This window comes from Galeopterus variegatus, unplaced genomic scaffold (assembly GCF_000696425.1).
Source record: "Galeopterus variegatus unplaced genomic scaffold, G_variegatus-3.0.2 Scaffold6898, whole genome shotgun sequence".
Taxonomy (NCBI): Eukaryota; Metazoa; Chordata; class Mammalia; order Dermoptera; family Cynocephalidae; genus Galeopterus; species Galeopterus variegatus.
The window spans coordinates 37,816-50,372 of NW_007733009.1; the positions used below are offsets into that span (position 1 = coordinate 37,816).

Below are 12,557 nucleotides of genomic sequence, written 5' to 3' on the forward strand. Positions count from 1 at the left end.
TTAAGAACTATCAAATCAATTCAAATACTTCTGCTTGCTGTAAATAAAAATAATAAAGTAAAATAAAAAGCAGTCTAGTTTGTGTCCCCAATACCTTTTCTAAAAAAGATATTTTTCAAAACATCCCACAAAGCCCTTCCAGATTATGAAAAAAAGCTAAAGGTGTTAAATTTATGATAAATGAAAAATTTTTTTAACTGCTATTTTAGAATTCCTTGTATAGTGAATACATATTTATTAAGGCTGATTTAATATACTTTGGAATCTAGCCCACTCTCAATTTTTCAAAGATAAATGCAGTTTCTTATCTATGTTTTCAGTTTCTTATCTGTTTTTATCCTTCACTGTCTTTTGGCCTTTGTTACTTCAAGTGTTTCTACCACAGAGTACACAGGAAAAGAAACAAACTACCCCTCTCCACGTGCCTTGCTTGACAGTAGCTATGGTGACTACTGTAGGCAAATATGAAGGTTTATAGTTAACATGCTTTTAAGACATTGTTGATAATAACCAGATTTTTTTTATTGATATGTATTTTTGTGGGGTACAGAATCGAGTATCAATACATGTATACAATATGTGGTGATCAAATCAGGATAATTAGTATACTCATGTTTACAAAACATAATCAATCTTTGTGACCCTTAACTAATTTCTCCCTAACCCCCTCCCCCTTTCCCACTTCTAATAACCACAGTTCTCTTTTTTTTTTTTTTTTTTGAAAATTTAATGTATTATTGTGATTCTCTCCTTCTTACTTTCTTTCTATTCTCTCTTTATTTTAGCTCCCACTTATGAGTAAGGACATGCAGTATTTCTCTTTCTGTGCTTGGCTTATTTCACTTACAATAATTTTCTCTAAGTTTATCCACATTGCTGTGAATGGCAGAATTTTATTCTTTTTTATGGCACAGTAGTATTTCATTGAGTATATATACCACATTTTCCTTATCCAGTTATCTGTCAATGGACATTTAGGTTGATTCCAACTCTTGGCTACTGGAAACAGGGCTGCAATGAACACGAGAGTGCAGGTATTCATTTGACATGATGATTTGCATTCCTGTAGGTATATATGCAACAGCAGAATTGCTGGATCAGATGGCAGTTCTAGCTGTAGTAGTTTGAGGAACCTCCGTACTGTTTTCCATAAAGGCTGTACTAATTTACAGTCCCACCAACACTGTAGGAAGGTTCCCCTTTCTCCACATCCTCACCAGCATTTGTTATTCCCAACATTTGTTATACCCTTAACTGGGGTGAGATGATATCTCACTGTGGTTTTCATTTACATTTCCCTGATGCTGAGTGATGCTGAGCATTTTTTCACATGCCTGTTGTCCATTTGTATACCTTCATATGGGAAATGTCTATTCAGCTCCTTTGCCCATTTTTTAATTGGTTTACTTGTTTCCTTACTAATGAGTTATTTCAGTTCTTTGTATATTCTAGATATTAATCAGATGCATAGTTTGTAAATATTTTCTCCCATTCTGTACGTTGTCTTTTTGCTTTTTAGTTTGATATAATCCCATCTGTTTATTTGAACTCTGCCAAATGCTTTTTCTATGTCTACTGAGATAATCATACGACTTTTGTCCTTGATTTTGTTGATGTGGTGTATCACATTTATTGACTTGTATTATGTTGAACCATCCTTGCATCCTTGGGAATGAATCCCACTTGATTGTGATGTATAATTTTTTTGACGTATTGCTGCATTCTGATTGCTAATATTTTGCTGAGGATTTTTGTGTCTATGTTCATCAAGGATATTGGCCTGTAGTTTTCTTTTTTTGTATTTTTGTCTGGTTTTAGCATCAGGGTGATGCTGGCCTCACAGAATGAGTTTGAGAGAATGGCTTCTGTTTCAATTTTTTGGAATAGTTTGAAGAGAATTGGTATTAATTCCTCTTTAAAGGTTTGGTAGAATCCAGCAGTGAAGCCATCTTGTCCTGGACTTTTCTTTGTTGGGAGACTGCTGATTACTGCTTCAATCTCATTGCTTGTTATTGGTCTGTTCAGGTTTCCTATGTCTCCTTGGTTTAGTCTTTGTAATTTGTATGTGTCGAGAAATTTATCCATTTCTTCCAGGCTTTCAAATTTGTTGGCAGAAAGTTGTTTTTACTAGTCTCTAATGATTCTTCGTATTTCTGTGGTATTAGTTGTAATGTCTCCTCTTTCATTTCTGATTTTTGTTATCTTGGACTTCCTTCTTTTTTTAGTTAGCCTTGCTAATGGTTTGTCTATTTTATCTTCTCAAAAAAACAACTTTTTGTTTCATTGATCTTCTGTATCATTTTTTGGGTCTCTATTTAATTTAGTTCTGCTCTTATCTTATTTCTTTTCATCTACTAATTTGGGGGTCAGATTGTTCTTGCTTTTCTCATTGAGGTGTAGCATTAGGTTGTTTGTTTGAAAACTTTCCATTCTTTTGATATGTGCACTTATTACAATAAACTTCCCTCTTAGTACTGCTTTTGCTATATCCACAAGTTTTGGAATATGTCTTTATTTTCACTACTGTCATAAAATTTTTTGATTTCCTGTTTAATTTCTTCTTGGACCCAAGGGTCATTCAAGAGCATGTTGTTTAATTTCCATGCATTTGTGTAGTTTCCAGAATTTTGTTTGTTATTGATTTCTAGTTTTAATCCACTGTGGTTTGAAAAGACTCTTGAAATTTTTAAAAATTTGTTGATACTTGATTTGTGACCTAACATGGAGTCTATCCTGGAGAATGTTCCATATGCTGATGAGAAGAATGTATATTCTGTAGCTGCTGGATGAAATGTTCTGTAGATATCTGCCACGTCCAATTGGTCTAAGGTGTAGTTTAAATCCTGTGTTTCTCTGTTGATTTGTTTCCTAGATGATCTGTCCAATGCTGAGAGAGGTGTGTTCAGATCCCCAACTATTATCATATCAGGGTTATCTCTTTCGTTAGGTCTAATAGTGTATGCTTTATACATCTGGGTGCTCCAGTGTTGGGTGTATATTATTTATGATTGTTATGTCTTCTTGCTGAATAGATCCCCTTATCATTATATAATGGCCGCCTTTGTCTCTTTTTATGGTTTTTGGTTTAAAGTCTATTTTATCTCATATATGAATAGATACTCCTGCTTGTTTTTGACTTCCATTTGCATGGTATATCTTTTTCCATCCCTTCACTATTATTCTGTATGCATCTTTACCAGTGAGATAATCCTCTTGAAGACAGCATACAGTTGGGTCTAGCTTTTTAATCCAATCAGTCTGTCTGTGTCTTTTGGGTGGAGAATTTAATCCATTTACACTTAGGGTTGTTATTGAGAAGTACTGTCTTATTCCTGTCATTTAATTGCTTTTCCTATGGTTGATTTAAATATCTTTTTTTTCCCTTTCTTTCCCTGTTATTGTTTGTCTTCAGTTTTCCACTCTTATTTCACTGAATATGTTTTCAATGCCTTTTCCTTTCTCCTCCCCATCCAGAACACCCATGACTTGAATATTTGTGCACTTAAGGTGGTCTGTTAGCTCTCCTAGATTCTCATTTTTTTAAATTCTTTTCTTTTCTTTTGTCTGCTTGGGTATTTCAAAAAGACCATCCTCAAGATCAGAAATTTTTTCCTTTGTTTGCTCTAACCTGCTGCTTACACTCTCAGTTGTAGCTTTTATTTCACTGAAAGAGTCTTTCACTTCCAGGAGTTCTGCTACATTATTTTTTATGGAATTTATCTCTGTAAATTTCATCCTTCAAGTCCCGGATTGTTTTTCTTGTTTCATTGTGTTCGCTAACTGAGTCTTTCTGTATCTCATTAAGTTTGTTCAAGATTGTTACTTGAAGTTCCTTTTCAGTCATTTCAATGGTTTCCTGCTCTATAGGATCTGGTACTTGAGAATTATTGTATTCCTTTGGTGGTGTCATATTTCCTTGTTTTTTCATATTTCTAGTCTCTCTACTTTGATTTCTAGTCATCCAGTTGAGCAGTTCCTTCTTCTATTACTCTGAAGTGGGCTTTGAAGAGAGAGATTTCCTCCCATAGATGTGTTTTATATTGATTGTTGAATAGGGTGTATTAGTATTGGTTCTGGGTAGACTCAGCAGTGCAGTCTCTGTGTGGGTACTTCTGTCATATTCAGTGCTGGAGCTGTGTGTGAATGACTCTGTGGTGTAGTCACTGGGGTACTTAGTGATTTCTTGTTGAGGTTAGTTGGGATGTTGAGGATGTAGGCTAGCTCTCAAGATCTTGGGCAAAGTGTTTGTGTTCCTTGTCACTCTTTGGGTGGGGTGAGTAAGCCTAGGTGGACTTATTGGCTCTCTGGCTAGTGACCTGTGACCCTGATGGGTGCACTGGTGTATGCTAGATCTCCTCAGCTTGAATAAGTGACCCTGGGCAAGGTTTCTGGTTCCTTGTCCAACAAGCCAAGGCTTCTCCAGGATTCTTGCTTCCTTTGGTTGGGGGCTGGGTTGGTGGTGGCTGGGAATTTTCTTCTGTACACTATTTGGTTATCTTGGGTTTCTGTATTCTCCAGGTTTTTGTATGTGTGACTCTCCCTGGGTGAAGGCAGTTGTGCTCACTGCACATAGGGTGAAAGTCCCCATGAATTGTGTCACTGGAGTGTGGGACTGCATTAGCTTACCTCTTTCCGGTGTCTCCATTTGTGACCCTTCTTGTCTTAATGTATGGTGACATGGTGGGTCCTGTCCTCAGCCAGTCTGAGTGGTGCAGCGGCAGTGACAGTGGTGTATGTGACTGCTGGTGGCAGCAGTGGCAAAAGCAGTGGTACAGGCAATAGCAGCCAAGGTCCCATACCCAACTAGGCTGACTACTTCATTATCGGCAGGGAGTCATGCCCACTGCTGGTTTGGCTGATGCAGTGGCCTGGCTAGGGGTTCTGTGCCCAGTCTCTCTGGCTGGTGCAATGGCTACAGTAGCAGCAGCCACACTGCACGTAACTATGGTGGGGATGCCACACATAAAAGGACCAGCTGGTGAGGTGGCGTGGGCGGGGGTCCTGGCTGCAGCTGGTCTTGCTTATACGGCTATGTGGAAGGTCCCTGGCAATGGCCACTGTACTGCAGGCAGCAGCAAGAGGTCCCACCTCCAGACGGAGTTGATACTGCTTAAACATTAGCAGGGGTTCTGACACCCAGCCGGTCCTGCTGATGTGATGGCCATGGCAGGAGCAGCTGAACTGCACACAACTACCACCACTATGGCAGGGGACCTGCAAGAAGCTGAGCTGGCTGTTGAGGCTGCTTGGGCGGGGATCCCACGCGGTTGGTCTGCCTGGTGCAGTGGTGTGGGAAGGGATCCTGTGCACATCGTCCTGGTTGAAGCTGTAGCAACAGTTAGGATGGCTTCCAGCAGCAGCAGCAGCTGGAGCTGCATTACCGGTGACAGCAGCGTGGGATAGGGCAAAACTCACAGTGGGAAGGCAGGCGACAGTCCCATGTCCTGAGAACGTCACCAGCAAGCACAATGCTGGTAGCGATGGCCCTGTTCTGGTCATCTTCTGTGGGAGAAATGCGCCCTAGGTTTCTCTAGCCTGCCGTCTTCCCACAATTTGATTATAACCAGATTTTAATTGAAGTTGATGTCTTAGAAAATACTATAATCCCAAATTACAGTAGTCTTTTATTTATAAAATATCTTCCCTTTACAATATAATTTGTATATATCATGTTATCACATAAGTATATAAATGAACCTCCCCCATAGTTCCAATCCCACAAAAATGACAGCTGGTTTAGAAATCTTTCCTACATAAATATCACACCCTTGGTGAAATCAACAGTCTTTTCGTGGAAAAAAATTAAAATATGTGCTAAAATTAGAAAATGCGAAAGACTGCCTAATTTTCAATTTCAGAAAAGTGCTGCTTGAAATAAGGTGCACAAAGAGGAAAATCATGTCTATATCAAGAATAGGCTTTTTTTAAAAACATTATCACCATAACTTAACAGAATTCTGTAATGACACCCAAAACTTGAATAAAAACAACATTCCTCTGCATGCCAGGATTTCCTTATGAAAGGACCAATGTTTCTAAGGCAGCTTTTCCAAACTTTTCTCCAATATATCTACTTGTGAGCAAATATATATCTTTATTTAAAAGTTCCAGTGGGTGCATTTGAAATAAATATAAAAACGAGAAACGGTATTCAAGAAACACTCTTTGTTGGCATTCCGTTACCTTGAAATCCCCTCTAATATTTTCCATATGGTTCAGAGACTGCATGCACATAATAGGACATTGGTTCACAAAATGGATTGCTATTCACATAGCGTCTCCAAGATTGCCACAGCTGAGCTTTTCCATTTCCAATTTAGAATACTGCTGTAAACAGTTTTTAGAAGGGCTATGACAACGCACATTTCAATACAAAATTGTCCTTCCTAACTGATCTTGTTGATTGAAGCGGCATGATGAGGAATACTAATTAATTAACTTCTTTCACGTCAACATTCTATCTGTCATTGTCCCTCTCTTGCATTTAGAACTGTTTTGTACTTTTTTTAAAAGGCAGTTTGGATTTTAAAAGTTCAATAAAAATAAATAAACCAAAACATACTTCGGTCACCATGAAATTTCTTGCATGTTTTTACTGCAACAAAAACATCTTCCTTCTTCACTGGCTTTCCCTAAAAAACAAGAAAAAAATATATGGATATATGAGTCAGCATTCCCTTAACTTTACACCCACATTAGATGTCGCATGCTCTTGAGTACAACAGAAGATGTAAAGGCGACACATGCAGGGACTTGACAACAACACACCCTTCAATTGTTTCATGGGAGGGGGTGTTCTGACTGTTTTAGTATCTGTCTTAGGTCTGGAATGATATGCAATCTTGCCTCCTACATCATCTGGGGCTGGTTTACAATCACTCCTAACCACAGCTTTGTCATGTCAATAAAGGCACTAGGAGGGACATTAAAAAGCAAGCAAGTTAAATGTCTAGAAAGACTGATTTTCCTCCTTAGGAACTGCAAACATTACAGATTCCCTCCCATTGCCGTACTCTGTTGTGTTTTGCTGTGTGTGTGTGCGTGTATACATTTATTTTTTAAATTGCACACACAGACTTCTGTGTGACTAAGAGTAACAGAAGACATCTGATGTTGGTGAACATAGTTTCCCTCATGACAAGGAACTGCTAACAACCTAGTGAGTTCAGAGTCTTCAAGTGCATCCTGGAGACCAAAGTTCCGCCATACGAGTGAGCTCATTCTGAAAGTTCTGGGGAGTCTCAGGTAAGAGCAAAGGCAGAGTCACCTGTTGAGGGAGTAAAGGCGATGGGCTTGTGGAGAAGGCTTAGGTGTCACAGAAAATGTTTGAAATCACCTTTCTGGGAAATGTAATAAAAATTCCAGTCAACACATGCTATGTCACCAACAAAAGAAATGACTGTGGGCACACTGATTCTAAAAAGCAGTGGCAGGCGGTACCTCACAAAGGCTCTGGGGTGACAGGGTGCTGGTCATAACCTTCACTTCCCTCCCAACTAACTGTATAGCCCTGAGCAAGTACTCAGCTTCCAGGTGCCTCTCTTTCCTCACATGCAAGGTGGGGTAACAACAGCACCTACCTTTGTCATTGCTAGAGACGTCATATATAGTTCTTACCAGGTACAGGGCAAGTGATGTTGGGCTTTTTTTTTAATATGTGAAGTGCTAGGACAACACTATGCACAGCATGCAAATTTTCCTTTGATATGCAAGTTAGTTTTTCTTCTATTACTTACACAAAGAGGTAGAAAAGAATGGAATGTGGTAGCACAGTAGGAGTCTGTCCTGTCTGCACAAAACTCAGGCACTGGGGTAAGGGGAGGTCCTCCGCCCTTGTCCCAGATGTAGAGGGCAATCTGTCACAAGACAGGAGATTGGCAATGAAGAAGGAGCTCAGCCAACACTTAGTACTTTATAATAAAGCATAAAATACATCAAGGGAGAACGTACCTTCTATAGACAGTATTAGACTGAACCATATCAACGTGTCAACATTCAACAGGGTTGCTTTGTTTTAAAATTAAAAAATGGTAATTCCATATGAATCAACCTAATCTTTTATTAACAATTAAGTATGAATCAATATTCTGACCTCCAGGAAACTCCAAAATTGTCAATAAGCAATTTCAGGAAGGAACACATTCTAAAACATCACAAAGAAATGTAAGAGAATATTATCGTGTCTGTTTTCCTGCAGAATGGTAATTACGTAGCCTGAATGACTCTCTGAAAATATCTAAAAATGCTAGATAAAGTGTCTATAAAATCATTTTAAACATCTTGCTAGTTGGTACAAAAACGTGGAACCTGTGAGAACAAAAATGTGAAAGTGAGAACCTGGGAAAAAGGCCGGGGTAGTTTTCCACCGTGGGCACCGGCGGGGCCCCGGTGACACTGGGTTTCTGAGAGAGTGACAAGACAGAGGCCTACGGCCGCCTGAGGTGGGACATGGCCAACAGCAACCCCACAGAAAGCTAGGACCTTGCAGCTGGATGGAAGGGAAACGTCATCTTCAAATCTCCACTGAGATTTTGTAACCAAAAGCCAGGCCTCCATAATGTGTGCCACCTGCGAGGTCCCAAAACACCTCAAACAGAGAAATTTAAAGTAGCCTCAAGTCAGTATAATCTGCCGGCAGCAGGCAGAAGCTGATGTAAGTCCTTACCCACAACCTTAATATAGGCCTCAGAGGACTTTTCCAAAGGCACAAGAGAAAAATCACAAAAGTGCAAAAAAAAGAGAGAATGAACAAGAAGACCAGCACACACAATTTAATCAGACTCAAGAGACTTCAGCTACTGAATTATCAGATTATAAAATTACTCTATTTAATACATTTTTATAAAGAAGAGAAAAAGTTTAAAACATGAGCAAAATTATTGTTTAAAACGATTACACAAAACAAGCAAATTTGAAAAATAACTGAATAGAACTCCTAGAAATGAAAAATATAATAATTAAGATGAAAAATTTAATGGTTAGGGTAAGTAACATTAGACACAGCTGAATAAAAAATTAGGAACTAAAGAATGAAGCTCCCAAAATTATCTAAAAGGTAGCACAAGAAATAGAAATGGAAGAGAAAAGTTCGCACCTCTAGCATACTTCTAGAGTTCCAAGAGGACGTAACAGAGAGAGTAGGAATGAAAAAATAATCGAAAAGATAATAGATGAGAATTTTCAAAAATTGCTTAACAATCCTATTATAGAAAGACCCAATGAATCCTAAGCAAGATTACAAAAACAGTCTGCACCTAGACATGTTCCAATGAAACTGCAGAACACCAAGAACAAAGAAGGTTAAAAGCAGGCAGAAAAATGCCAGATTACCTACAAGGGAACCGCACCAGACTGAGAACTGATTTCTCAACACCATAGCAGTAACAGAGGCCAGAGTAGAGTGGAATCACACCACTCTGATGAGAGAAGATGACTGACACCCTAGAATCACATGCATGATAGAACTATGCTTTAAGAACAAAGTTGAAATAAATATTTTTAAAGAAACAAAAAAACTCAGAGAACGTGCCACTTCATTAAGGGAATTTCTAAAGATGTACTTTAGGAAGAATAAAAAGATCCCAGTTAGAAGATCTAAGAAGCAAGATGAAACAGTCAGCAAAGATACTAGCAAACACATAACGAAGCTTATATGAGTGTTAACTGTATAAAGTAGTAATAATAGCTAAGTTTCAGGGGGGACAAAAAGACAGAATAAAAATATTGAACAACAATAGCACATAAATTGGGAGTGGGATATCAGAGTAGAAGTATGCTAAGAACCTTGATTTTTCTGGATACTGATTAATTAGCTATAGTTAGGTTAGGAATGCATGTTAAAATATTTAAAATAACCAATAAAGTATAGACATACAGATTGAACAGCCAAAATAGTAGAGAAGTAAAAATATAGATTAAAGGAAAAAAACATCAAATAGAAGGCAAAGACATTCTAAAAAGAAAAACAGAAAATGGGGGCAGAAAAGGATAAATAAAGTAATAGACATCAATTCAAATACTATACTAGTTATCACAATCAATGTAAATGTAAATTTGCTATTTGGTTATGAAACACAGGAAAAAGAAAGACATGTTCTCTTTAAAAGAGACATATCTAAAAGATAATGACATAAAAGGGTTGAAAGAAAAAGATAAAAAACGATTATGTGGCAAATACCAAAAGAAAACTAGTATAGAAAGTCATGTGAACAAAATAAACATTAAGATGAAAAGCATCACTAGAGATAAAGGTAAGTTCACTAAGAGGACGCGACAATCCTAAGCCTGTTTGCACCTAACTAACATAGCCTCAGAATATAAAGGGCAAGAGCCGCAGTTCCACAAGAGAAATTGTCAATCCACCATTACAGTGCAAGATTTCCACCTTCCTCCCCTAGCAAATGATAAACCAAGCAGATAAGGGGCTGGCCCGGTGGTGCACTGCGCTAGTGCGCCGCTTGAGAAGCGCGGCGGCGCTCCCGCCGAGGGTTCGGATCCCACATACAGACCGGTTCCCGCTCACTGGCTGAGCGAGGCGCGGGGGCAACACCGAGGGTTGCGATCCCGTTGCCGGTCCTGGTCCGGTATGGGGGCGACACTGAGGGTTGCAATCCGTTGCCGGACACGGAAAAAATTAAAAAAAATAAAAAAAATAAAAAAAACCAAGCAGATAAAAGAAGAATGAAGGAATGAAGGAATAAAGCCGTGAAGGCAGGAAAGAAAGAAGTATCTGAAGCACACAATATAAAGAGAATATTATACCCCCCAAATTAGAGAATTTGTACCCTTTTCTCCATTTATGAAAACTGAACATGAACTAGGCCATAAAGTAAGCCTAAAAATAATCCCAATGACTGTTATATAGACTACAATAATACCAAGTTAGAAATCAATAACAAAAACACAAATATATCGGGTGACAATGAAAAATGTATTTTTTTAAAGTGGGTCACAGTCAAAAAAAGTTTAAAAACCTTGCCTTAGAGAAACCCTTGCAGATGATCACCATGACACACATCTAAAATATTCATAGAAGCAATGATCGTCATAGCAAAACACCAGGAGCAACTCAGAAGCCTACTAACAGGAAAATGGACAAACAACTTGTGACATGGCCAGTACAGTTAATTAGAGCAGCAGGATGAGTCTCAAATTAGAACAATTTCATAGTGCAATTCTGTTTGTATAAAGCCCAAAAGGATGCAAAACTACGTAATACATTATTCAGAAATAAAATCATGTGTCATAAAATACGAAGAGAAGTAAGAGAGAGAGAATTCAAAAGTAACACTAGGGAGAAGCAGACAGGTAGCCTCAAGGTGACTGCTAATGTTCTCTCTTTTACACCAGGTGGGCTATACAGATATGTTGTTCATTGATCTTTATACCTTTTACGTATGTTAGAAATACTCCTTTGTATGTATTCAAAACTTAATAGAGTCCCAAACCTGGGGATCTTGGTTTGACAGATGAGAATATGAGAGGTGACTTTTCATTAAACACATCTAGGCAGACCCTGGTTATCAACAATCATTCTTTCCTTTCTGTCGAAGAGAAGAATGATTTTTTAAAACGTATATTTCTCATCGAATTGGCTGTTTCATCATTTTAAAATAAGAAGTTAAAAAGTCTTGTGTGTGTCCGTTTTGGTCTTAGAAGGCTGCCAGCACTGTTAGACTGAATTACATGTCAAAATTCACCTCAGTGTCCTAAGATACACATTCCTGCACAGAGTGAGAGGCAAGTCTGTCTCAGGCAGTCAGACATGCCCATGAATGAAATGCAAAAGGGGCCTTTTTAATGATAATTCAAGAATAATAATGATGGAATACCTGCCGCCTGCCGCCAGTATAACTGATCACAGATGTCCAATAAATGCCAACAAAACCAGGGGTGCCACGGCGGCCTGCTTGAGACCAATCAGCTCAATTCTGTTCCAGGGAGCCAAACACAACAAAGGTATTTTGTTCGACTGCTAACAAAATACCACACACTGGGTGGCTTATAAACAACAAAAATTTATTTCTCACAGTTCTGCGGGCTGTAAAGTCCAAGATTAAGGTGCTGGTAGATTCAGTGTCTGGCGAGTGCCTGCTTCCCGGTTCATAGATGGCGCTTTCTCCCTGTATCCTCACATGGTGGAAGGGTGAGGGAGTCCCATGGGTCTCTTCTATAAGGGCAAAATCCCATTCATGAGGGCTCTACCCTCATGACCTAATCACTTCCCAAATACCCAACCTCCTAATACCATCACCTTGGGGATTAGGTTTCAACATATAATTTTGGGGGGGACACAGACATTCAGTCTATAGGAGCATATGTACAACCAAAGCACCCGGTAAGACAAGAAGTACTTTAAACGACGCTTGCAAGTTTTTAGAAAACCACCTCTGGACTCCTCCGCCTAGCTTAAAAACAAAGAATGATGACCCGCAAAACACAGTTTCTTTTCCTGTTCCTTCTCCACCTCATCATGCAAATGAGCTTAAAACAGAAGAACCTAATTCACTGGACGGCTGTGAAGTTACCCCAGTGAGATGGATGTGGGGGGGGGGGGG

General features: G+C 38.8%; 1 protein-coding gene across 1 annotated transcript in view; it reads right to left on the reverse strand.

The window, feature by feature from the left end:
• Nucleotides 1–12,557, reverse strand: part of B3GALTL (beta 1,3-galactosyltransferase-like) — a gene marked incomplete at its 3' end in the record, with an annotated part of 93,122 nt that overhangs the window by 26,799 nt on the left and 53,766 nt on the right. The window contains exons 9-10 of the mRNA XM_008591397.1: nucleotides 7,737–7,856; nucleotides 6,563–6,632 (exon numbers count right to left, since the gene is read on the reverse strand). Of these exons, the coding sequence (XP_008589619.1) occupies nucleotides 6,563–6,632; nucleotides 7,737–7,856 (190 nt within the window). The remainder of the gene's footprint in view (nucleotides 1–6,562; nucleotides 6,633–7,736; nucleotides 7,857–12,557) is intronic.